The sequence below is a fragment of the Schizosaccharomyces cryophilus genome, assembly GCF_000004155.1.
Source record: "Schizosaccharomyces cryophilus OY26 unplaced genomic scaffold supercont4.5, whole genome shotgun sequence".
NCBI lineage: Eukaryota > Fungi > Ascomycota > Schizosaccharomycetes > Schizosaccharomycetales > Schizosaccharomycetaceae > Schizosaccharomyces > Schizosaccharomyces cryophilus.
Window position 1 is genome coordinate 807,783 of NW_013185628.1, and position 23,758 is coordinate 831,540.

At 38.7% G+C, this 23,758-nt stretch overlaps 8 protein-coding genes across 8 annotated transcripts; 4 read left to right on the forward strand and 4 right to left on the reverse strand.

The window, feature by feature from the left end:
- Window positions 1-40: 40 nt before the first annotated feature.
- SPOG_00529 (dihydroorotate dehydrogenase Ura3) lies at window positions 41-1,898 on the reverse strand. The gene has a single exon (XM_013168703.1). It carries the CDS (start codon window positions 1,601-1,603, stop codon window positions 263-265), a length of 1,341 nt encoding a protein of 446 aa, XP_013024157.1. The 5' UTR covers window positions 1,604-1,898; the 3' UTR covers window positions 41-262.
- Window positions 1,899-2,481: 583 nt separating this feature from the next.
- Window positions 2,482-5,133, forward strand: SPOG_00528 (ATP-dependent DNA ligase Cdc17). The gene is made up of 3 exons (XM_013168702.1): window positions 2,482-2,569; window positions 2,610-3,141; window positions 3,192-5,133. Exons 1-3 carry the CDS (start codon window positions 2,487-2,489, stop codon window positions 4,908-4,910), a joined length of 2,334 nt encoding a protein of 777 aa, XP_013024156.1. The 5' UTR covers window positions 2,482-2,486; the 3' UTR covers window positions 4,911-5,133.
- A 116-nt stretch (window positions 5,134-5,249) lies between these two features.
- On the forward strand, window positions 5,250-7,625 carry SPOG_00527 (phospholipase). Its single transcript, XM_013168701.1, has one exon. It carries the CDS (start codon window positions 5,342-5,344, stop codon window positions 7,433-7,435), a length of 2,094 nt encoding a protein of 697 aa, XP_013024155.1. The 5' UTR covers window positions 5,250-5,341; the 3' UTR covers window positions 7,436-7,625.
- Window positions 7,626-7,652: 27 nt separating this feature from the next.
- Window positions 7,653-9,751, forward strand: SPOG_00526 (MFS myo-inositol transporter). Its single transcript, XM_013168700.1, has one exon. The coding sequence runs from the start codon at window positions 7,949-7,951 to the stop codon at window positions 9,608-9,610; it is 1,662 nt and encodes a 553-aa protein (XP_013024154.1). The 5' UTR covers window positions 7,653-7,948; the 3' UTR covers window positions 9,611-9,751.
- Window positions 9,619-12,102, reverse strand: SPOG_00525 (electron transfer flavoprotein-ubiquinone oxidoreductase). The gene is made up of 3 exons (XM_013168699.1): window positions 9,962-12,102; window positions 9,845-9,911; window positions 9,619-9,801 (listed from the first exon to the last, which is right to left on the reverse strand). The coding sequence occupies exons 1-3, from the start codon at window positions 11,747-11,749 to the stop codon at window positions 9,785-9,787; spliced, it is 1,872 nt and encodes a 623-aa protein (XP_013024153.1). The 5' UTR covers window positions 11,750-12,102; the 3' UTR covers window positions 9,619-9,784.
- A 415-nt stretch (window positions 12,103-12,517) lies between these two features.
- On the reverse strand, window positions 12,518-15,804 carry SPOG_00524 (cell division control protein Cdc15). Its single transcript, XM_013168698.1, has 3 exons — window positions 15,671-15,804; window positions 15,524-15,615; window positions 12,518-15,339 (listed from the first exon to the last, which is right to left on the reverse strand). Exons 1-3 carry the CDS (start codon window positions 15,749-15,751, stop codon window positions 12,804-12,806), a joined length of 2,709 nt encoding a protein of 902 aa, XP_013024152.1. The 5' UTR covers window positions 15,752-15,804; the 3' UTR covers window positions 12,518-12,803.
- A 224-nt stretch (window positions 15,805-16,028) lies between these two features.
- SPOG_00523 (CCR4-Not complex subunit Not1) lies at window positions 16,029-22,773 on the forward strand. Its single transcript, XM_013168697.1, has one exon. The coding sequence runs from the start codon at window positions 16,207-16,209 to the stop codon at window positions 22,486-22,488; it is 6,282 nt and encodes a 2,093-aa protein (XP_013024151.1). The 5' UTR covers window positions 16,029-16,206; the 3' UTR covers window positions 22,489-22,773.
- On the reverse strand, window positions 22,602-23,675 carry SPOG_00522 (C-8 sterol isomerase Erg2). Its single transcript, XM_013168696.1, has one exon. It carries the CDS (start codon window positions 23,552-23,554, stop codon window positions 22,898-22,900), a length of 657 nt encoding a protein of 218 aa, XP_013024150.1. The 5' UTR covers window positions 23,555-23,675; the 3' UTR covers window positions 22,602-22,897.
- Window positions 23,676-23,758: the final 83 nt, after the last annotated feature.

Here is a 23,758-nt window from a genome sequence, read left to right on the forward strand (position 1 = left end):
AGTTTAATTCAGTTATCAAACAATAATCCATAACTTGTACGTATAAACGATTGTCTCACAGGCATTAAATCAAATCCTAATATTGAATTCAAACAAAATACTAAGTTCTATTTTAAATCTAAGAATTATTTAATTTATTATGTTACACTGAAAGCAGCAATCGGATATGCCTTTTTTCTATATTCAGGAAACCAAAAATATATACACATGTATGATTCTATCGTGCTAAATTATACAATTTTGTTTGAGCACTCAGTAACGCTTAATTCTCCTTACCAACAATATCAACCCAACGCTTTCCATTCAATTCGGCAAGAATTTCTTGCTTAATTTTATGGGCGACAACAGGTCCATCGTAACCAAGAGCAGTGTATACTTGAACCATAGAAGCACCAGCGCGAGCATATTCAATGGCATCTTTACCATTAGAAATACCACCACAGCCGATAATAGGAATGTCAGATGACAAGTGTTTCCGTAATGTACGGAGGGTGTTCAGAGTAATGGGCTTTAAGGGAGGACCAGACAAACCACCTGTTTCTTGAACGTGCTTCGTGGATTTTAAGGTATCAGGACGTTGAATGGTAGTGTTGCCGACGATTACACCGTCAACCTTGCATTTTTTCAAGACAGCAGCAATGTCGGCAAGCTCTGTTTCGGACAAGTCGGGAGCAATCTTAACCACAAGCGGAGGATTAGGAGCATTCAGCTTATTGCGTTCGGCAATGGTGGCTGACAATAGTTCAGTTAAGGCAGACTTTCTTTGGAGACTACGGAGACCAGGAGTATTTGGAGAAGAAACATTGATGACCAAAACATCGGCATAATTGCCAAAGTTGCGGACACCCGTTACATAATCTTCAATCTCATTTCCGTTTTTGTTCTTTCCCAAGTTAATACCTAAGTACTTGTTGGGAAGTAAGCTACGCGGGACGCCAAGAACAGAGGGATCAGTGTAAGCAGCAGGGTTTGCATCGAAATCTTTCAAAAGCCCTGGCTTGTTTTTAGCAATATACTTCCGAATACGCTTTTGAACCTTTTCGAGAATAGCTTCGTGACCTTGTGAGTTAAAGCCATAACGGTTCACCACTGCTAAATCGGGATCCAAGCGAAAGTATCTAGGTTTGGGATTACCAGGTTGAGGCAAGGGAGTGACAGAACCAACTTCCAAATATGAAAACCCGAAATTCAATAAACCGGAAATAGCATCAGCCTGCTTGTCGAAACCAGCAGCCAAACCGACGGGATTAGAAAATTTCTTTCCCCAAACCTCTACAGCTAAAGCTTGGTCGTCAAGAGTAAAGTCACGAGGAGTGATGCCCCAAGAGGCAGCAAGAACAGCTACGCTGTGAGAAAACTCTGGCGTAGTAAAAGCATGGAACAATGGCATTTCAATGCGACCATGGATAAAGCTGCGTACATCAGACATGTCATATATCATCCAACCGGCAGAGAAACTACCAAGTAAGCTCCAAAGCTTCCAATTGCCTCGAAAAAAAGAATTTGGCTTGGAAGAAGCAGAGTGTAAATTAGACTGAAAACTTTTACCACCGTGTTTGAATACGTTTCTGGAAAGAAGACGATAAGCATTGCGGGACAACATATTCGCTGAATTTAATGAACGACAGAAATTAATGTCAAATATGAGGATCGAATCTAAGAACCCAAAAAAATTAAGAATAAAAACAAAAAGGTACAAATTATACGGAAATATTAAATTAAAAGCAAGAGAGAATTAGCAAAGAATGAGGTTTCGATCGGTCGTAATTAATCGGAGGATAAGAAAACGAAGATGAACGAACTGCTAAAGAAACGATGAATTATAGTTAAATTTCAAGGCAGGTTCAAACTTCAAGTGCAAGCAGAGGTATACGCTCTGAGAGAGAATGCATTTTGCAGTCGTACCATAATTTTTGTTGTTACTGGATTCAAGGTAACAGTCAGAGATTTGAAGGATTGGATTTTCATATAAACAATGTAGACGAGAAATAATAACAGTTCAATGAGGAACAAATGGATCCATTATGGGTATTCAAGATCTCAAATTAGTGTGTTGCTAATTGATTTCATACCCTATCGGCTCAGTTTTCAATAGTAAACAAATAAAATCCAACAGTTTTAGACTCGAGAGGCGTACAGAAGCACATCGACGAAAATGGAGTGATATTTGTATGATTTTCCACCTATAATTTGCATTTACATTACAGAAAACACTTTGTTTTCTATTTCGTATCTTCATGAATAACGCTGGCACTTAATTTTTTCCGTAAACAAACATTCCAACTCTGTTTCCAAAGCAGATATCATTCCTTTCATAATTTTTCCAAAAGTACACAGGATTAAATATGGTCGTCAATGCTTCTACTTATATCTTCTATTATTCATTCATTTTCTCTCTTTTGTTTACTTGTATTACGCAATGCACCGCTCTACCCTAAACGGTTGCCCATCTTCCAGCATGCGACTCTTCCTGGGATAAATCCGACATGGGAGCTGTCTTGAGTCCCCTTCAATACTTAAGACGCGCCGTATGGTTGAGACCTATGTCTGGAAGGCAATCAAATATCAGGTAAGTACAACTATTAGAGGAGCTCGTTGACCAGTATTAGCAAGTTCTTCACTTTGGGCCCAGAGCAAGCGCGTAAAAAACGAACTCCAGCTGCTCCAGCGAATTCAGAGAATGAGGACGGTTCTCGAGTAATAAAGAAAGAAGAGAATGATGAGAAAACTAGTGGAAATGATGGAATAGCAGTTAATGGAGAGAAGAGAACAGCAGACGAACTTGAGAGTCTGAAAGAGGAACATGGAGAAGCGACAAATTCTATGGAAACCAAGCGTTCTAAGGTTGATGGCTTGTCATTAGCTTCATCGTCATCTTCCTCTTCAAATCTTGCTTCTGAAGGTGAAACCACTCCTTCTGAGATTCCTCCTCCTATTGCTGAACCACCGCTAGAGTCTACGAGAAAACAGCAAACAAAAAAGGCTCACGCAACGTTTGCAGACATGGTATCTACTTTTACGAAAATTGAGAAGACTACAAAGCGTCTGGAAATCATCGATATCATGGGTACTTATTTTTTTAAGATGCTGCGTGATTATCCCAATGATTTACTTATCTCTGTATATTTGAGCATAAATAAGGTATAGTACAGGTCCATTTTCCGTCGAATGTATACTAATGAGAGAAATAGCTAGGTCCAGATTACTCGGGAATTGAACTTGGTATTGGTGAAAGTATCATCATGAAAGCCGTTGCCGAATCCACCGGCCAAACTCTTCAACAAATCAAGCAAGCATTCCACAAAGTTGGGGATTTGGGTCTCGTTGCACAAACATCCCGCCAAAATCAGCCTACTATGTTTCAACCTGCTGCTTTGACGCTACCTTTTCTGTTTGATTCTTTAAAGTCAATCGCACAAATGTCCGGAAATCAGTCTCAGAATAGAAAAATCGGCTTAATTAAACGATTACTAAGCTCTTGTCAAGGTGCTGAGCCGAAATACCTTATCCGAGCTTTAGAAGGAAAACTACGTTTACAGTTAGCAGAGAAGACCATCCTTGTTTCCCTAGCAAATGCCTGTGCACAATATCACGCTGACAAAAAACAAGTTAAGCTGTCTCAGCAGGACCGTATCCATGCTGAACAAACTCTTCGCGATGTTTATTCTCAACTACCTTCGTACGACATTATTGTGCCTCGGTTGATTGAACATGGAATCGAAAATCTGCGAGAAACTTGTAAGCTAACTCCTGGCGTCCCTACAAAGCCAATGCTTGCCAAACCCACAAAACAGTTCTCCGAAGTTTTAGATACGTTTGATCAAGCTACTTTTACTTGCGAATACAAGTATGACGGAGAGCGTGCTCAAGTCCATTTTACCGAAGACGGGAAGTTTTACGTGTTTTCTCGAAATTCCGAGGACATGTCCGTTCGCTATCCCGATATTATGGCGTCCGTACCCAGATGGAGAAAGCCAGAAGCTACAAGCTTTATCCTTGATTGTGAAGCTACTGCTTGGGATAAAGAGGAAAACAGAATTCTTCCCTTTCAAAAACTGGCTACCCGTAAAAGGAAAGACGTAAAGTTGGAAGAAATCAAGGTCCGAGCTTGTCTCTTTGCTTTTGATATTCTCTACTTGAACGGCAAATCATTGCTAGATATTCCATTTTCAGAGCGTCGAAAGCACTTATATACAATGTTTCAACCCATCACAGGTGAGTTTGATTTTGCTAAGCATAGTGACCAACGGTCTGTTGAGTCTATTCAAGAGTTCCTCGAGGAAGCCGTTAAAGAGTCTTGTGAAGGTCTTATGGTCAAAATGCTTGAAGGACCGGAATCTCATTATGAACCTTCGAAAAGATCTCGACATTGGTTAAAGATAAAGAAAGATTACCTTTCAGGCGTTGGTGACTCACTTGATTTGATTGTTGTTGGTGCATATCATGGAAGAGGTAAGAGAACTTCTGTGTATGGCGCTTTTCTTTTGGGTTGCTATGACCCTGATACAGAGACTGTCCAAACAGTTTGTAAATTAGGTACTGGCTTTTCAGAAGAGCAATTGGAGCAATTTCATCGCCAATTAAGTCAAATAGTCATTCCAAAAAAGAAAGATTTCTATTCTCATAGTGAGGCTCCCCCTCATCAACCTGATGTTTGGTTCGAGCCAAAATATTTATGGGAAGTTCTGACTGCAGATTTATCGCTCTCCCCTGTCTATAAAGCTGCCATTGGTTATGTTCAAGAGGATAAAGGAATTAGTCTTCGGTTCCCTCGATTTGTTCGAGTGCGTGAAGACAAAAATTGGGAGGACGCTACAACTAGTGAGCAGGTTTCTGAATTTTATCGCTCTCAAATTGTGCACACCCAGGCTTCAGCGCGTGCATCGTCACCTAATGCGGAAGAATACTAAAGAAAAATTGCTAGCTTTACCAACTACCTAAAATAAGCCCAACATTAAAACTTGGACATGTTACTGTTTTTTTGCTCTACAAAGACGCTAATTATGTATGATGGAATTAGATTATTATATAGTTTTCCCTTCTAATTAATATTCCTTTTAATTGCTTTGGTTATGATCTAACAATGGAATTTCAAAGGGTTAAATCGAGACCAATGCCGTATTTTAAATGTCAATAATAAGTTGATTCTATTTTATATTTTGCAATTTTCATTAACATAATCCTTTCTACTCTCAGAAATTTCAATCATAATTAGAGATTGGAATTTTCCTAGTTCAGCTTAGACCTCACTCCTACATTGTCATTCTTACCTAAAGTCAATGTGTCCCGTTAACGAAACAATAATTGAGACTAAAGCTGGGGTAAAATACCAGTAAAAAAGATGGAGAATAGAACAGAGTGGCCATTAAAGCATGTACAGCCTCCTAGAGTTTCATTTCGACATCAATTGTCAAAGTCCAGTGCTGATGCACCTTCCCTTCGTGTTCAATGGTTTTATGCGATAGATCGACCTGTAAGAAAATCCAAAAAAGGAAGTCTAGAAGCTAAAAAATCAAAAAGTTTTAAACCTTTTTCCGTCGAAGACTCTGACCGAATAGAAGCTGCCTACCAAAACACAGAAGACACGGATGGTCAATCGGAAACAATAAGGGTAAACGAGGATTATCTTTATGCTGTGAATGTAATATCGAGGGAAGTATTTCCAATCTATTGGGATGGGCCTGTCTTTCGTATTTTAAGAGGAACCTGGTTCTATGCTAGAGGCGACAAATTATATCCGTGTGAGGAGAATTTGGCCATTCAAGTTGAGGAAGGATACTTAAATATATGTCCTTATCGTGAAAAAGTTGAAGAAAAAGATGATCACAGTATGTCAGCTCAAGGCAAAACCTGGGCTTTACTTGGAAAATATACTGGAGCATTTATTGAATATTCGGGAGATAGAAGCGCAAGAATGCACTTTGGAGGATTCTATCGAAATGTGTCAACAAAATTATTTACCAAAATGTCTTATTCTAGTAATCATCGAAGTGATAAGCTTATCCGAGGATACGATATTTCATCCTCTACAATAACAGATGCTAAATCTACTACAAGCTCAACAGTGGATGATTTAAGCTCCTCTAGTACATTGGTAAACGATTCTTCTGAACCGAATGAATTACTTTCGCCTTCTCTGACTGAACCAGCATCGGAAATACCAACCTCGACAGATGCTTCGCACTTAAAGTCTTCACCTGATCGGGAAATTAATCACCTTATTCTATGTTGCCATGGTATTGGTCAGAAAATGGGCGAGCGCGTGGAAACGGTAAATTTTGTACGAGACATCAATGAATTTCGGAAAACACTAAAGAAAACTTTCAATGCTTCTCCAGATTTGCAAGCTTTATATCCTAACTTCAAAGGTGGCGGAAATGGGATTCAATGCCTTCCATTATTATGGCGCCAGGATATCCACTTTGGCATGGCACGAGACAATAAATCTGACATTTCAGAGGAAGAAGAATCAGACAGTTTTGATGTTTCAAAAGATCTTGCCCTTGACGATTTGAGCGAGGATCCTAATCCCACTTTAGAGAGCATTAATATACCGACCGTTGTAGGATTGAGAAGCATAATTTCTGATGTTTTACTAGACGTGTTACTCTACTGTCAACCAAAATATAGAGAGAGGATTTTAGTTGCTGTTGTTAAACGTCTTAATCGTCTTTATCGTTTATATGTGAAACATAATCCCTCGTTTCAGGGTCAGGTTTCTTTGTTAGGTCATTCCTTAGGCGCCTTGATTTTATTCGACATAGTCCGTTTCCAAGGAAACATAAGGTATCCGCGGCTTCAGCTCGATTTTCCTGTAAATAATTTTTTTACCCTCGGCAGTCCTCTTGGCCTTTTTCAGATGTTAAATGGAAAGCGGATTGCAGGCCAGATACCTCGGTCTACGATTACGAGAAGTGTTAGCTATTCAGAAAGCAACTTTGACTCATCAGTTTCTGTTCTCAGCTGCAAGAATTTTTACAATATATTTCATCCAACTGATCCGATTAGCTATCGCGTTGAACCTCTTATAGTGAAAAAAATGGCACATTTAAAGCCTCAGAGTATTCCGCATTTTAGACCCTTAAGTCATGACAGTAGCTCTGGTGTTGGTCACAGACTTGCGGATGGTGCATTAAATGTGTTATCTGGATTACGTTCCGGTATCGCAAATACTTTGATTTTGAAATCTTTGAGCTATGCATCAGTGTTTAATGAAGCCACTTCCAATCAAAAAGTCCACGTTGTTGAAGAAGGCAATCAAGCATATCAAATTGATGAAAGAATGTATCGTTTAAACAAAACTGGCCGCGTTGACTTTATGTTACAAGAAGGATCCTTAGACACATCCTATAGTTACGTTTCTGCAATGAATGCGCATTCGAATTACTGGAAAAACGCTGATTTGGCCCATTTTATATTAACTCAATTACTTTAATTTATTCACCTGCTATGTTAACTTGTCGATGCTGTTAATGATCGAGCTTCATTATATATATGGTATTTTTGGTTAAGTTTATTTATGAAGAAGCATTGCTCGATGGCTACGAGTTAAGCTACTGAACGAAATATTTTTTTAGTTCTAAAATTTTTAATCTATTTATTTTAATCCTTTATTTATAAAGCCTTTTATACATTTTCCACTGTAAGGATACGTCTAATCAAATGTAACGTAAACTTTTGCTGATTACTTATCTTGAGTTTCGCTTATAACGTTTGGTATATCTATGAAAAGATCACAATCTTTCTTATCCTCTCCCAAGTGCTTTAAATGTCAGGATTTAATAACTTTGTAAATTAAACAAGGATTACGAAATAAGGGACCTTAATGAAGCACTTACATATCAAAGCCTCATCAACATAGACACTGTCGTAATTGAACAAGACCACATAACTTAGAGATTCATTAACACACTCTTTCTTATATATTACAATTCTTTTACATTTTCTAATGGACATAAAAGGCATTCCGCTTACGACATTTGCGAGTTCATTCGATAGCCCGAAAGAGGACCTTAATAAGCCGTTAGTCAGTTATCCACCTTCAAACAAGAAGTCTAGTGATGGCCGGGAAAGCTTAGAAGAGGTGCCTATCCGAGCTACTGACACCAACGTGGTGTTATCCTTAGACCCAGACAACCCAGTAGACGAAACTTCTCCTAAAGAATTTCATGAAGAAAAGATTAGTAGTTGGATTTGGATACTCTCAACGGTTGCTGGCATTTCTGGTTTGCTATTTGGATATGACACCGGTGTAATTTCTGGTGCTTTAGCAGTTATAGGATCGGATCTGGGAAGTGAATTAAGTTCGAAACAACGAGAACTCATTACGTCTGCAACTCCATTCGCGGCTTTATTGTCGGGTATTACTTCTGGTTGGCTTGCAGATTTACTAGGTAGGAAGCGTTTACTTATGTATGCTGACGGTATATTCGTATTGGGGTCTATTGTAATGGCAGTAGCAAGGAATATAGCTACTCTAGTAGCTGGTCGTTTTATTGTCGGTTGGGGCATTGGATTAGCTTCCTTAATTGTTCCTATGTATATTACAGAATTGGCTCCCGCTCACATGCGTGGCCGACTTGTAATTATTTATGTTGTTTTTATTACAGGAGGGCAATTGGTTGCCTATTCATTGAATGCTGCATTTGAAAATGTAAGGCAAGGTTGGCGTATTATGATGGGATTGGGAGCTTTACCAGCTCTTTGCCAACTCATTCCGCTCTTTTGGACACCGGAGTCTCCTCGGTATCTTCTAAAACAAAACCATGTTGAAAAGGTATATAAAATTATGTCGCGAATCCATCCGAATGCTAGGCCAGGTGAGATTGCTTACAAGGTCTCTTTGATCCAAGAAGGCATGAATTTTAGTTCCTTAGAAGGTAATCAATTTCAGAGAGTAAAACACTCGTTTAATCGTCTTTGGTCAGTTCCTTCCAACCGACGATCACTGTTCATTGCATGCTTTCTTCAAGCTTTTCAACAGTTCTCTGGTACAAATGCTATTCAATATTTTTCTGCGATACTTTTCGAAAGCGTTGGCTTCAAAAATTCAATCCAAATCAGTATTGTCGTTGGTGCAACCAACTTCCTATTCACTATCCTTGCGTTTATGTTTATTGATCGAATTGGTAGAAGGCGGATATTATTGTATAGCGCTACTACTATGATAATTGCCCTTTCAGTTTGTGCGGTTTCATATCATTTTCTCGAGCTCAAGAAAACTGAATGGAAATACGTTACACTAGTTTCCATTATTGCATTTTTGGCTAGTTATGCTTTTGGTATTGGTAACATACCTTGGCAGCAAGCTGAATTATTTCCTATGGAAGTTCGTGCTTTGGGAACAGGTTTCTCTACGGCTGTAAATTGGTCTGGAAATTTGATCGTCAGTGCTACGTTTTTGACGATGATGGAGTCTATCACTTCAGTTGGCACTTTCGGATTGTATGCTGGATTTTGTTTCGTCGGTCTTATCACTTGTTTTTTTACATATCCGGAATTAGCAGGAATGTCTATTGAACATATTTCCATACTTTTGGAGAAAGGATTCTGGAATGCCGTAAAAGAACAAGATAATAAAAGTAAGAACGAGATCAAAGATACTTACTAGTTTTTTATTGCATGTTTATTTGTTATCATTAGAAAGGCGTATTTGGTACAGATTGTATTAAGTTGAGCGTTATGAACTAATTATACATAATATTATAACATATATTTCTTTTATAAAGCAACAAAGCAAATAGTAAAGGGTTAAGAAAGTAAATCTCAAGTCTTCTGGAATCACTTATGTCAAAGTTTGCTCTGATAGAAGTTAGTTAGGAAAGTAATTTGTTTAAAAACTTACTTGGACCATCACCGCCTTGGGGCGTTTTCCAATCAATGCCTTGAAGAGGATCTTTGATATCACAAGTCTATTTCATCATTAGTAAACTTGAACCTATAGGTAAAATGAAAGACTTACTTTACAATGGACACAATTTTGAGAATTGATAACGAAACGTTTTCCAGTAGGAAGTGTCTCATCATCGACGTACTCATATACACCAGCAGGACAAAAACGAGATTCAACGCCCTTGTATTTTCGATAGGCTTCTTGACGATCATTTGGGCGACGATCAAAGAGATGACAAGGCTGATTCTCAGCATGCATAGTGCCTGACAGAGCTACAGACGTAGGAATATCGAATGAAAGAACATTGTCAGGCTTCGGGTAGTTGATAGGTTTATATGAAGAGGCACTTGCAGTAACGACATCGTCTCCTTTCTTATGGCTAAAAGTCCAAGGTACTTTACCTTTTAATACGTATGATTCTAGGGCAGAATATATCATACCACCGTAGTTCCTTAAGAAGGGAAATGCGTGAAATGATGGCCGAACGTTTCGTACAGAATATAACTCTTTAAAAACAAAAGAATTTTTTAAATTTTCTTCATAAGTATTAATCGTAAGTGGTTTTCCAGTATCACCAGTATTAAAAGCTTCAACAATTGCATCAGCAGCGACCATGCCGGATTTCATAGCTGTGTGAGTACCTTTTATTTTGGGAACATTAAGAAATCCTGCACTACAGCCGATCAAGGCACCACCTGGGAATACTAACTTCGGAATGGATTGGTAACCTCCCTCATTCAAACTACGAGCGGCGTACTCTAAACGAGTTCCTCCTTTAAGAACTTTAGCGTAAAAGGGATTTTGCTTCATTCTTTGAAATTCAGCAACTGGAGACACATATGGATTAGGATAATCTAAGCCAACGACCAATCCTACAGACACATAGTTATCTCCGAATTGGTACATGAAACCACCGCCATAGGTATCACTTCGTAATGGCCAACCAAGAGTGTGGGCAGTCTCGCCATACCTAAAGTTTTCATCAGGGACACGCCAAACTTCCTTTATACCTAAGCCGTATGTTTGTGGCTCACAATCTTTTTGAAGGTTAAAGCGTTGAATCACAGTTTTTGATAAAGAACCGCGGGCACCTTCAGCAAATAGCGTAATGGGAGCATGGAAGGCCATTCCTCTCTCAAAATTATCCTTTTGTAATCCCTTGCTATCAACACCAAAGTCGTTCGTAGCTACGCCTCGCACGGATCCATCTTGATTGTATAGGACCTCAGAAGCAGCAAATGAGGGATACAGTTCGACATCGAGTTCTTCAGCTTTAGCAGCTAACCACTTGGTTAATTCTGCCAAGCTCATAATGTAATTTCCATGGTTTTTCATAATTGGAGGAACAGGCATAGGGAGTTGCATACCAGGAACTAAAAACCTCATGATATCTGATGAAACAGGCGTGCAATGGCGAGGTGGTTCGTTTTTCCAATCTGGAAGGAGCTCATCAAGGGCAGTCGGCTGGATAACTGCGCCTGAAACGCTGTGATTACCAGGTTCGGCAGCCTTTTCCAACACAATTACCCGGATTTCTCTACCAGACTTGGCAGCTTGTTGTTTAATGCGAATTGCCGCACCTAAACCAGCTGGTCCGGCACCGACGATGCAAACATCCACCTCCTCGACTTCTCGTTCTAAAGACTGTATACGCTTCAAGTTATCTAACAGTTCATTACCTTGAACAATTCGACTATGACAGAAGTTTCGGGCTTGGATTCTTTTCATGGGCGGTACATATTGCGTTTTAACCTTGGGAAGAGCAACGAGAAGCGAACATCCTTTTAAACTCTGTTTACGGAAAGCATACTTTGGAGTTTTTAGGGGCCCAGCTAACGTTCGAACCAGGTTGCTCATGTTGTATCACGCCTTTTTCCTAGACCAAATATCTTCAAGGGATGTCAAGAATCCACTAACGCTATAAAGATGGAGCAATAATGCTTCTGAAAATATAAATAGTGTTACTTCAAAGTATCTAAGCTTATAAAGTCAAAGAGTTGAATTACCAAGAAATTTCGAGTACCCTTCTTGATAAATCAACAATTACAAAGTTAGAAGAGGCTTATACGCAGCAAAACAATCGATTTTTCCTTTTTGAATATTTGGCTTATACAGCTAGGAATAGGCAAAAGTTAAAGTACCTTCATGTAAATAAATTGATACGACACGCTTAAAGATATCGCATCTTTTATTACCTAAACCAATTAAAGTCTATACATTATATCAAATAAACGTGGATAATTTTATTAAGGATATTCTATTTTCTAAAGGAAAATAGAAAACTCGTTTGTAAGATGACATATTGTATTAAGGAATGAAAAACTCAATGCGTAAACATTTAAATGAATGGGATACTGTACTTGCTCTATTGAATTGTATTAACGCTTTCTCACACTGTAATTTCTTTTTCTGATTTCTCAGAAGGAAGAAGCGATGGTGTTTCATTTGCTTCCTATAACGAGCATGGGTATTGTTTCTCTTTTAAGTGCTACCAAACCAATTTTTTATTTTTTAAATCTAGCTACTCTTACTCTTTGTGTTCGACTAAAAGGAAAATACGCTCGCCTGAGATGCTATCGTTTCCTCCGTTCTTACCTTACCTGTAATTTACATGTTAACTGATTATTTACCATAGACACATTATATTCAAAGTTTTCCATCTAAAAGGCAACCTAAATTATAACTGTATTCTTCTCCTAATAAATGGTTAATTAAATCTCTTTATATGATGGTACATAGGATAATCGCCAGGATGAGCCAATTTCAAGAATCGTAATAAAAGAGAATGAAATGAGACAAAATTACAATCATATATCAAAATGCTTCATAACAACATCACCTCTTACCTTGAGATGATACCAAACCGCGCAACATAATTATACAAAGACGTAGCCGCCTTACGTCTTCCTTATTAGACAGTCTGCACAAAATTAGATGGGAATAATCCTCTCTTAGGATTCATAATATTGATAACTTCACCATCCCACCATCCATCTTCCTGCGTACGGAGTACCATCAAGGTATCTCCTTTTTGGAAACTAATTTCCTCTGGAATTTGGGCTTTATAGTCATACAGAGCTATAACATAACCTAAAATAGGTTCTCCTTCGGCTGTGAAAGAAGCTCTAGGTTCAGCTTTCGAATAGCCGCTTCTTATTGAGGAAGCAGGCGATCGGGAGCGACCTGTCGGCGTACGCTCCAACAATTGCCTTGATGACCTTCCTCCTAAAGAACTATATCTCATATCCATTCCCGAGGACGGCCTTGAGTGTGAAAAATTCGCGCTCGACCGATTTACAGGATTCGGGGAAGTAGAGCGCTGCATATTCATAATCGAGGAAGATTTTCGGTGATGTCCTAAGGGATTCGGAGACACAGACCGTTGCAGCGAAAGCTGAGATGGAGGTCTATTAGAAAGCGAAGACGCAGGTCGGGAAGTTTGTCCAGACAGCGATTGTCCACGGCTTCTACTGACAGGGTTTACTTCCTGTTGTCTCATACTTAAAGATGAAGAAGAGCGTTCTGGTACACCACTTCGTATAGCAGAGCTTCTTCTAGATAGCATGGGAGATGGTGATCTACTTAAATTGCTTCTGCTATGGCGAAGCGAGTCCTTCAGAGGAACATCACCGCGCTTTTCACCAAAAACACGCTTTGTTTGATTTGCAAAACTGTTGCTCATACGTTGCATCTGAGCAGAAGTATGAGCAGCAGGAGGGGCTCCCAAGGAGCTTCTTTTAGCTAAGCCATCCACTTCAGTAGAAGATTGATTGTGCGAACCAGAACCAAGCATACTTAAACGATTACTAGATGAAGCAGGTTTAGCAGTTGCAGTGTTGTCACCAGCAGTAGAAGTAGACTGACGTCTTCTTACAGACATGCTCAGATGAGCCATTGCATCCGCGATTGGATCGCTACTTTTGTCCTCAGTACCCTTGGGTTGTTCAGGAACATCGCCAACCTTCAACATGTTTGGTCCAACGTTTAACACTACGTTTGCCCTGGGGTCAATCTCATCCATCTCATCCGAATGACTTGAGCCAATTGCTGGAGAAACTGGCTCCTTCAATGAGTCTTTAATTGGAGAATTACTACGGCTTCGCATACTAGAAAATGTAGATCCGACAAAAGGAGAAGTAGGGCGACCCATGCGTTCCATAATTGATTTCCGCTTAATAGATCCCATACTGCTTTGAGAGCCTTGTCCATGACGGGAAAACGACGGTCTTGATACTCTACTATTAAAAGAAGGAGGAGGGAAGTCTTGCCCAAGGATTGCATCATCCAGGTCATTTTTTGAAGATCTATCTTCTACAACTGGTTCAATTGGCTTAGTAGGAACAATTAAAGGCGAAGATGGTTCACCAAGTTCAAACTTGTTCGTCTCTACTTCAGTGGTTTGTGTTGGGACAGTAGTTAAAGACGGTACCGAAGGAGATTCCTTAAACTCGGAGTTTCTCTGGGAATCATTTCTTAGTTCAGGAACGCTAAATGTCATTTCGGGAGATAAGGACTGTTCAAAACTCATGGGTTGCATTTTACCAGAAAAAGGAGAAGTAGGAGGGGAAGCAAGTTCGGATGAAAAGGAGTCGGATTTTTTGATTCTAGGAGATGACATATGCGGAGATGCAGACAGCAAAGCAGAAGAACCAGCCCTTGAACTAGCACGATAAAGGCTGGGAGCTTTGGAAGCAATTTGATTAAGATCGACCTGTATTCCATTCTCCTTAAAGTAGTTGTGTTCTTCAGGAAGAGATGGTACGTTTGTACCGGTTGACTCCTTTTGAATAAGCAAAGTAATGTCATTGGCTACATTAGTTTTCTCGAGAGTAAGTCGAATACGTTCACAAGCTTCGTCATCTCTGACACAGGCGGTCGAAATAATGTTTGCATATGACCACATATTTGTTTTCAGAAACTCAAGTCGATACTCTTCAATATGCTGAAAAGCATCGCAAATTTCAGTCCATCTATCAACCCAGTCTTGGGTGACTGTCCGTAAGAGACTATTAGTTTCACGGTACTCTTTTTCAGTCCTTTGGACTGTTAACGCGGCTTGACGCACCTTAAGATTATGCTTGTCCAATTCTCGGCCAGAGTATTTCGACGCTAACTTTAAATATGAGTTAAGCTTATTAGCGCTGTACTCATAGGCATCATACTTTTCAGAAAGATCAATTTCCAAAGCTGTCTTTTGTTGATAAAGTTCTTCAATGGCATCTGTGGCTAGGGATTTCTGTTGTTGAGTTTGAGAAATATAGGTATTTACTTTTTCGAGAAGCTCTTTTTCAATTTGACCAGAAACTTCATTATGAGCTTGAGACATATTACTTGTCTCTGTTTTTAAAGATTCCATATTCTGATATGTAGTGCCATATTCTGCCAGCTTTGGAGTTTCCGAGACTAGTTCGTTTAATTTTAAAGCATATTCTCTCTCAATAGCAGCCCTATGCAGGTTAGTAAGTATTACCAACACACATTAAAATTTGGAAAATGTTGTAAACTGTTCCCGCTTAAAAAACCAATGCAGCTCAGATACGCAGCCGAAATCACTAAACAATCCATACTTGATTACAGTAATGCCCGCTGGATGTCAAACCGGAATAAATCAACAATGAAGTATCACCATACCTTCTGGAATAGAACCTGTTAATCACCTCTAATGTGGAAAGAGAATTTCTTGTCCGAGACATAAGAGCATCCATGCCCGCATCTTCATATCCCTGATTATACCAGTCGTTAGAGCTGTCCTTCCGGTGAATGATTTTTAAAACGTACCCAAAAATTCTCACGAAACTTCGTTGGAGATTTCGTTATGTAAGGAGCGACTTCATTCTCATTTACAGCAATATCTGCCATTCTATTCAACAAAATGGCCCAATGTACCAATTTCGTGTAGTTGGAAAGTATGGAGGTGGATAACAGAGAATAAACAAATTTGTTTACGCTACCTCTGCATAGCAACCAAACACAGCAACCGTTACCTTACTTGATTTATTAGTAAACAAAGGAGAATCCATGATAACGTTAGAACGCGTTACATATTTTAACGACACTCACAGTATTTCAGCGCATTGAGATCCCGTCGTTAACTACTAGCTTTCTCAGCTTGCGGACCGACTTTAATATCTACATCCTTCTTCAAAACACCACTACACTCGCACATCGAAAATTTTAAAGATATTTCGCCTTGGTTTTGATTTTGTATATATTCAGAGGTTTACCTGTTGAAACAAGAGAATATAGAGTTCAGAAGCCTTAGGGAAAGGCATGAAAGATTATTATTGAAGAACCTTTATACAATAAAAGCAGAAATGTCGGATATGAGAGATAAATCAAGTTCAATGTCGGATTCAAATCATTCATTACCATTAGAAAACAAGACTACAGCTCCTAACGACTCCAAAATTGAGAGTATTGTGAAAGCTCAAATTCTCTTCTTGTTGTCCACTTTACGGGAAGACCAGTATGACACTAAACTTGAGCAGATTAGGCAGCTTATTAATAAGAATGCGCCAGGCGTATATCATCATTTCTTGCGTCGTTTAGTGCAAGGTAATTCCTATCGTATCTTTGGTACTGGGAAATCATCTGATGGTTTAGCTACATACAAATTGTTGCTAGACGAGCTTAAGTCATTAACAAAATCATGGGCTTTAGCGAGGCGGTTCAGCGATGCTATCTCGGGGTCTGATTCCGAGGTCTTTGAAGATTTCGATATTGAGACGTTTCTAAACCACTTTCAATTTTCTCCTTTAGAACGCTCAAATATATTAATTGGTTTGACTACATCTGTAAAACCATCTCTTTCTAAGAAGGCTTCGGCTTTATTAAAGGAAGAGTTTCAGCCCTTATTAAACCAGCTCGCTAATCCAAATCAACAAATTAACATGGAAAAAGCTGATTTGGATATGTTGAGAGATGGTTTATTTACATCAGATTATGACCGCATACCCCTGATTCAAGTTCCTAAATTCGATTCGGTGGTTGAGAAGCGTTTAGCTAATTGTCGCCCTCTTACTGCTCTGTTTGGCAATTTAAAGCATTCGAAGGCAACTTTAAAAACCATGAAAGAAGCCATCACAAAGAAATACCCTCCCGAATCCGTTTCCGAATCAGATGTAGCTTTCCTTATTAATTCTTTAGTTGCTATTCATGACTATGGTGCCTGGGACACAGTCTTGATTGGAAAGGCAGTTGTCTCGGCCTTCGAACATTTAGATTGGGAATCAATGCTTCCGATGTTTGATAATCCTAAGTTCATGGTTACTGGAAGCCCTAGTCTCATTCTCTTCATGACAATTTTTTCTAATGCTTTTAAGCTAAGGCAACGAACTTTCACTTTAGATTTTCTTTGGAATCTTTGGAAGAACCCCTTATCTCAGCTATCTATTATTTCGCATATTATTTTGACGCCTACTTCGCTATTTGATATCAAGGAGCATAATATAACTCCCATTGTTTCTGTTAATGATTTGGATGACTATAGTGAAGAACTTATTAACTATGCTAAAGGTTATGAAAAAAGTAACCTTAATTGCTTGGAACTCGTTCGTGTGCTTCTTCGATTATTAACTGAAGTTGTTACTTACGAAACTTCCTTATTCCTCAATTTTCTGGATGAAAAAATTTCTGCCGAACTTTTGCTTTTGGGTACTCTTCAGTTACCTATGCCATGGAACCAAGTTCAAGAGTCATTAGCCTTCCAATGGTGTTCAGATTTTTTCACTAACTTTTCCCAACATAAGTTTGTTTTCCATAGAATTGAGCACATGAACCCGCAATTCCTCTTTGCATTTTTGCGAAGCCTATGGCTTAAAGACAGCATGTCGATCAATCAAATTGTCAATTTTATCGTTGAAAATAATTTTGTCGAGCATGTTAATAATGTCCAACCTAATCGCTTTGCTCTAGAAATTGCTGCTCTTGCTTCCGCTCGTAAGGCACTAAATTTTCAAACTTGGCTTGATGGAAGGTTATCTGAGTTTCAAGATGCTGAAAACCTGAATATTTTTCTGGTTGAGGTTTTAGACTTTTTGATGGTCCATGCTGCCTTACAGAAAACACCAACTGAAAACGAAGATGAACTTATACCATTATCGATTGACGTAGTCAATATTCTTTTAACTACGCTAATGGATAACGTTAGCATTTCGGAAGAGGTCAGCGAGCACATTAAGGATGTACAAATACTTTGCCTTCAAGTTTATCCTCGCCTTTTTGCTCTTGGTCATGATCGTGATGATCTTATTATGAATGCTAATGGTACGAACTCTTTCTCCCCCGATGTGGAAGCTGAAGTAGAATCTTTTTTCCAAGCTTTATATGAGCGCAAGCTATCCATTGGTAAAATTGTACTTACTCTGCAAACTTTCAAAAAATCTGATAATCCTCGAGATATGGATCTCTTTGCTTGTTTGCAACACAGTCTGTTTGACGAATATAGATTCTTCCCTGACTATCCTTTGGAGGCTTTGGCTTTGACCGCCGTTTTGTTTGGCAGTTTGATTCAGTTCGATCTTCTTTCTTTTGTGCCGCTAGGTGTTGCGTTGCGTTATGTGTACCAAGCTCTTTTAATGCCTACGGACTCTAAAATGTTTAGGTTTGGTATGCAAGCTTTAGTACAATTTCAAGATAAGCTTCCAAAGTATATAAACTACTGTAATTTGATTTTGGGAATCCCTTCTTTACAATTAACTCGACCTGACATTTATAACTCCATTAAAGAGATGATTGCTTCCGCAGAAACTTCAACGATGGAGGCAGAAAAGGCGCTTATGATACCGGAGCCCACTGCTCCTGCTAGTCCAAAGTTACCTTCCTATTCATTCGTTTCCATCAGAGTACCAGCCTTATCTTTTCCTAGTGTCAGCGGAGAAATTCAGGAAACAGTTTGCGATAACATTCTTTTCGCTTTGAATAATTTATCTCAACTTAATTTTGGCGAAAAGTTGCAGATTGTCAAAGAAAGCCTCAAACCGCCTTATTTAGCATGGTTTTCTCACTATATAGTCACCCAACGTGTTAGTCGGGAAGCCAATTTCCTTGCTTTATATAGTAGGTTTTTGGAAGAGTTAAAAAATAGCGATTTATATAAGATCGTATTTAGAGACACGTTGCAAGCGGCTTTGGACATCTTGAACTTAGATACTGAGACATTGCCTTCCATTGAAAAGTCAAGTTTGAAAAACCTTGGATCGTGGTTAGGAAGTATAACTTTGGCTAGGAATAAGTCCATCACTACACTAAATGTCTCATTTAAAGACCTATTGCTAGAAGGTATTGATAGTGAGAGAATTGACCGGGTGCTTCCTTTTGTCTGTAAAGTTCTGGAAAAGGTTACCTTGTCAGACGTATTTAAACCACCAAACCCGTGGTTGATGGGGATTTTGAGGTTGTTGGTCGAATTATATCATTTCGCAGATTTCCGTTTGAATATGAAATTTGAAATTGAGTTATTATTACAGAGTATAAATGTCAAAATGGATGACATTGAGCCGTCCGAATTATATAGGAACCATTTAATCCATAAAGCCGATTTAGAGAATGATCTCCCAGAGGATGTTGTGAGCCAGGACTTGCGAAACGACGCAAATATTATAATGCAATATATTGCGACAGCATCGCCTCAAATAATTGTTTCTGATGCCGTTGCTCAAATATTTGGAAAATCTAAAGCCGCAATTAAGAACAGTATGCAGTTAATTATACAGCAATCGGTTTTGGAAATCATATCTGCTGTTGTTAGGAGGTCTGTAGGTATATCAGCCATAACTACTAAAAGCTTAATCCAAAAAGACTTTGCAGCCGAATCAAATCCCTCAAGTTTATTATTGGCTGCTAGACAGATGGCTAAAACATTAGCTGGAAACTTGGCTATGGTTACATGCCGGGAACCGTTACAAATGCTGATGATTAATAATTTACGTACAATGATTTTGCAGGATGTGGAAACCGTACATGCAGCTGTTGCTCAAGCCATAGATGAGCTTGTGCTTCAGAATTTGTTTATTGCCAGTTCTATCGTTGAAACTGTGGCATCCGAAACCGCGATTGCTGAGATTGATGCAGAAATTGAACCTATGATAGTTGAACGTGTTCGCCATAGAAAATCCACCCCCAACGTTCCGTTCGTTGATCCTGCTGGAGCAGCAAATCTGCATCTTAATCTGCCAGGAATATTGAAGCTTTCTTCCGAGTTAGCCCCCCAACAATTTCAACTATATGAAAATTTCGATCGACTAAGTCTGTTTACCATTATGAGTAACTCTGGTTATGGCAATATGAACGGGGTACGACCAGAAGTTGCTGAGGGTTCAGAAACTCCAAATACAAGCATGAATGTTCCTATGGAAAACGAAGTAAATCAGGCTGCTTTGAATTATGCCCGAAATCTTTTGTTGGTAATAGCACAAATTTTACAATTGTCTAGTCAAGTACCATATACTAGTATGCAAGAAGTACCCGCTGAGCATGAATTTCATGATTTAGTAAATCAATTCCTAACGGGGGTCGCTTCAATTAACCATCCTATTGCTGACCACGTCTTTCTTTTGTGTGCACAGGAATGTTGTCGAATTCTTTTAACTGAAAGCGCTTCTCCATTTGTATTAGAAGTTTTTTGCGCAATATTAGAATACATATGCCAAGCTTCTAAAAAGACTGCGATTAGTGTTTCATTATATTGGAACTTTTCTAGTGATATTGAGAAGTTGAATCTTCCTGTTATTCTTAGTCTAATTCGTTTTGGAATTTTGACGACTGCTGAGGTAGACTACCATGTTGCTCGAGGTATAGATGCTGAACAGGGTAAAGGTCCTGTTACTACATTCGCGATTGGGCTTCTTAAGACTGCTGTTAGTGGAGAAAGTCCTATGGCATTGCCGGGTAACTTTGTGAATTCCATTGATAGTCTTTATAAACACAGTTCTATGTTTACTGATGAAGTTAAGGAAGCTTATGATCAATTATTTGAGTCAATGGGTAAAATTGCCTCTCCAGCCAAGGAAATATTGGCGGTGCTTGACAATAAACAGCAACTAAATGACCAAATGATAATTATTTTTGTTTCTTGGGTTCATCTTTTGCGTAATTCTGCAACTGATGATGTTCTGAAGGCCGCTTTCGTTTATCAACTTCATAAGCAAGGTATCCTAGGTGACTTGGAGTTAACGCTACAGTTTTTCCGCTGCAATCTAGAAGCTGTGCTAGTTGCTTTCCTAGAGGCTGCATCAGCAAATGCTCCGGATTACTGTAATGTTGATGCTTTTGCATCACTCATAGTCAATGTTGTCAAATACTCGGAAGCTAAAGGAGAAGAGAATACGAGCTCAGTTAGAAGTGTATTTTTCCGAAAAATTATGGCTCTCATAACTGGTATTTTTGCCGAATTACATAATGCTATGGACGAGTTCGTTCATCAAAAGACCTTCTTCAGGTTGTTTTCGAGCATTTTATCTGAACTGGATGAAAGCAAAGAATTTGAATCGTCTTTTACGGATATATTCATCATATTTCTCCGTAGTCTTCTTGCTATTCAACCGAATTATTTCCCTGCCTTTACATTTGCGTGGTTAAGTTTGATATCGCATGCATATCTTTTGCCCAAGATACTTATGGCCAATAATGAGCATATCAACACTCTTTATAGTGAGATTTTAGCTGCATTTTTAAAGTTTCTGGGTTTAAAGGATGGATATGATAAGGCGCAGTTTAAATTGCTGTACAATGGATTTTTGCGTATCGTCCTTGTCTTGCTCCATGATTTTCCGGGCTTTTTAGCAACTCATTGCTATCATTTAATTCCCCATATTCCTTTGGAATGTGTGCAGCTTCGAAATATGATTCTGAGTGCTTTTCCTAACGACATGCATTTACCAGATCCTTTTGCACAAGGCTTGAAGGTAGGAAGATTACCGGAAGTGGCTTGTGCACCTTTGATATCTGATTCCATCCTTTCTTCTTTGGATGATTTCGGTTCTCAATTGAGTTTAGATGCTTGTTTGGCTTCCAATAAACCAGCTGATGTAGCCAAATTATTCCTTGAGGCTTTCTCGAACCTTGAATCTGCTGAACAGCTTAATGAATGGGCTAATTGGTTTGTTTTATGGCTTATTCGATATGCCACACGGGATTTGCAATCCAAACAGGCACCTCAATTCCAGCCGAAATCTCCTGAGTGCGTCATTATCAGTACATTTAATAAGCATTGCAACTCCAAATGCCGTTACTTTTTATTAACAGCTATTGCAAATCAGCTACGTTATCCAAGTAGTTATACATATTATGCTAGCTGTTTCTTTTTATACCTATTCAAGAGTTCCTCAAATATCACCCAAGAACTGCTGATCAAGGAGCAGATGACGATGGTACTATTAGAGAGAATTATCTGCAATCGTCCTCATCCATGGGGACTTTTAATTACTTTTACTGAACTTTTGAAGAATGAAGATTATAATTTTTGGAAACACCCATATATCCGACGAAACGACGAAATTCGAAGATTGTTTGATAGTCTTCATGAACATATTATGGCACCTTCAGCGAACATAATGAACGCAAGAGATGAAGGAACAGAGATTATGGGTCAGGTATAAGAAAAAAAAAAAACCCCTAAGATGTTATTACAATTTAGTGATTTTTAATACGGTGAATATATTAAAAAGGAAAATATCTATTCTCTACTACAAGAGATAACGCATAAGAAGGTGGTATTTTGAAAAAGAAATGAAAAGAAAAACCGCTCGTTGATCCAAATGACGGATTATTTATTGTAAGATACGAAAGCATATAGATAATGATAATTGTTGAAATGCATTACCCAGTTTTTGAGTATGATAGTGGTATATATGAGTAAACAAGAAAAAAAAAGATGAAAAGCAAAAGATCGGATGAAATGATTCAAAAGTTCATAAACTTATAAATGGATAGAAAAAATAAGTTTTATTCTATACAGAAAGCTAAACTCTAGATGGTTTTGTGTAAAAGAATGAAGAGGATGGATGCTTAAAACTTGCCTAAAAGGAAGCTCTTTATCATTCGCTTGACAGTAAAGTAGATGGTCTTATAAAGAGTAGGGAAGTCAAGAGTTGAAAAGAGCGTTTCAATTAATCCAAAAGGGAGCATGCTAGGGATCCAGCCTTGAGCCAACTCAAGGGCAAAACAAGGTTGACCAGAAGGCATACTGTATTGAGCGCTTTGGCCCCATTTATGGACGTGTTGATCACCAGGAAGGTACTCACGAGCTTGCAAGTCGTTAGCAGAAGCAGCAAGCTGGCGACCAACCAGAATGGTGAAGTAATCATCGGCCATGTGTAAGCCGGTGTGACCTTCCGTTCCAATGGGAGTACCAAAGAACATGAGGTATTCGGTGAAAGAAGCGTGAAGAATAAACACGTTACCCATAGCTCCACCAGCATTGTTTTGGACCCATTCGTCGTCGTTCATGGGGTGGATCAAATCACCATACTCAGCAATCAGCCGCTTATTTAAATCGTACAATAATCCACGGGTATCATTTCCATAAAGTTCAATAGATTGACGAGACAACTCTTGTAGTTTGGCAGGATCAAATCTGTAAAAGGAAGATATGTTTACCTGAATATAGTATATGACGGCTGCAATAGCTGGCAGTAAAAGCCCGAATAATTTTAAGCACCTCATGATGCAATGAAAGGAAAAACGAACGATAAAAAAAAAGTGGTTTTCTGTAAATCTTTTCTGTTTTCCAACGCGAAGCTTATAGCAGCAGTTTATTTGTTACTTCCGGTTGCTACCTGCTGATCGTACGGTTTTTTTAATTTGCTTTTACTTGATAAAGGGGTAAAATTAATAATATTGCACAACCATTATATAAAAAATAATTAT

Coding starts and splice junctions, on each gene's coding strand:
- SPOG_00529 (XM_013168703.1), bottom strand. CDS start 1,603: ATGTTGTCCCGCAATGCTTATCGTCTTCTTTCCAGAAACGTATTCAAA.
- SPOG_00528 (XM_013168702.1), top strand. CDS start 2,487: ATGGGAGCTGTCTTGAGTCCCCTTCAATACTTAAGACGCGCCGTATGG. Junction 2,570..2,609: donor GGAAGGCAATCAAATATCAG/GTAAGTACAACT, acceptor GACCAGTATTAG/CAAGTTCTTCACTTTGGGCC. Junction 3,142..3,191: donor TATATTTGAGCATAAATAAG/GTATAGTACAGG, acceptor TGAGAGAAATAG/CTAGGTCCAGATTACTCGGG.
- SPOG_00527 (XM_013168701.1), top strand. CDS start 5,342: ATGGAGAATAGAACAGAGTGGCCATTAAAGCATGTACAGCCTCCTAGA.
- SPOG_00526 (XM_013168700.1), top strand. CDS start 7,949: ATGGACATAAAAGGCATTCCGCTTACGACATTTGCGAGTTCATTCGAT.
- SPOG_00525 (XM_013168699.1), bottom strand. CDS start 11,749: ATGAGCAACCTGGTTCGAACGTTAGCTGGGCCCCTAAAAACTCCAAAG. Junction 9,912..9,961: donor AAAATTGTGTCCATTGTAAA/GTAAGTCTTTCA, acceptor ATGATGAAATAG/ACTTGTGATATCAAAGATCC.
- SPOG_00524 (XM_013168698.1), bottom strand. CDS start 15,751: ATGGCAGATATTGCTGTAAATGAGAATGAAGTCGCTCCTTACATAACG. Junction 15,616..15,670: donor AGTTTCGTGAGAATTTTTGG/GTACGTTTTAAA, acceptor TGGTATAATCAG/GGATATGAAGATGCGGGCAT. Junction 15,340..15,523: donor AACAGGTTCTATTCCAGAAG/GTATGGTGATAC, acceptor TAACCTGCATAG/GGCTGCTATTGAGAGAGAAT.
- SPOG_00523 (XM_013168697.1), top strand. CDS start 16,207: ATGTCGGATATGAGAGATAAATCAAGTTCAATGTCGGATTCAAATCAT.
- SPOG_00522 (XM_013168696.1), bottom strand. CDS start 23,554: ATGAGGTGCTTAAAATTATTCGGGCTTTTACTGCCAGCTATTGCAGCC.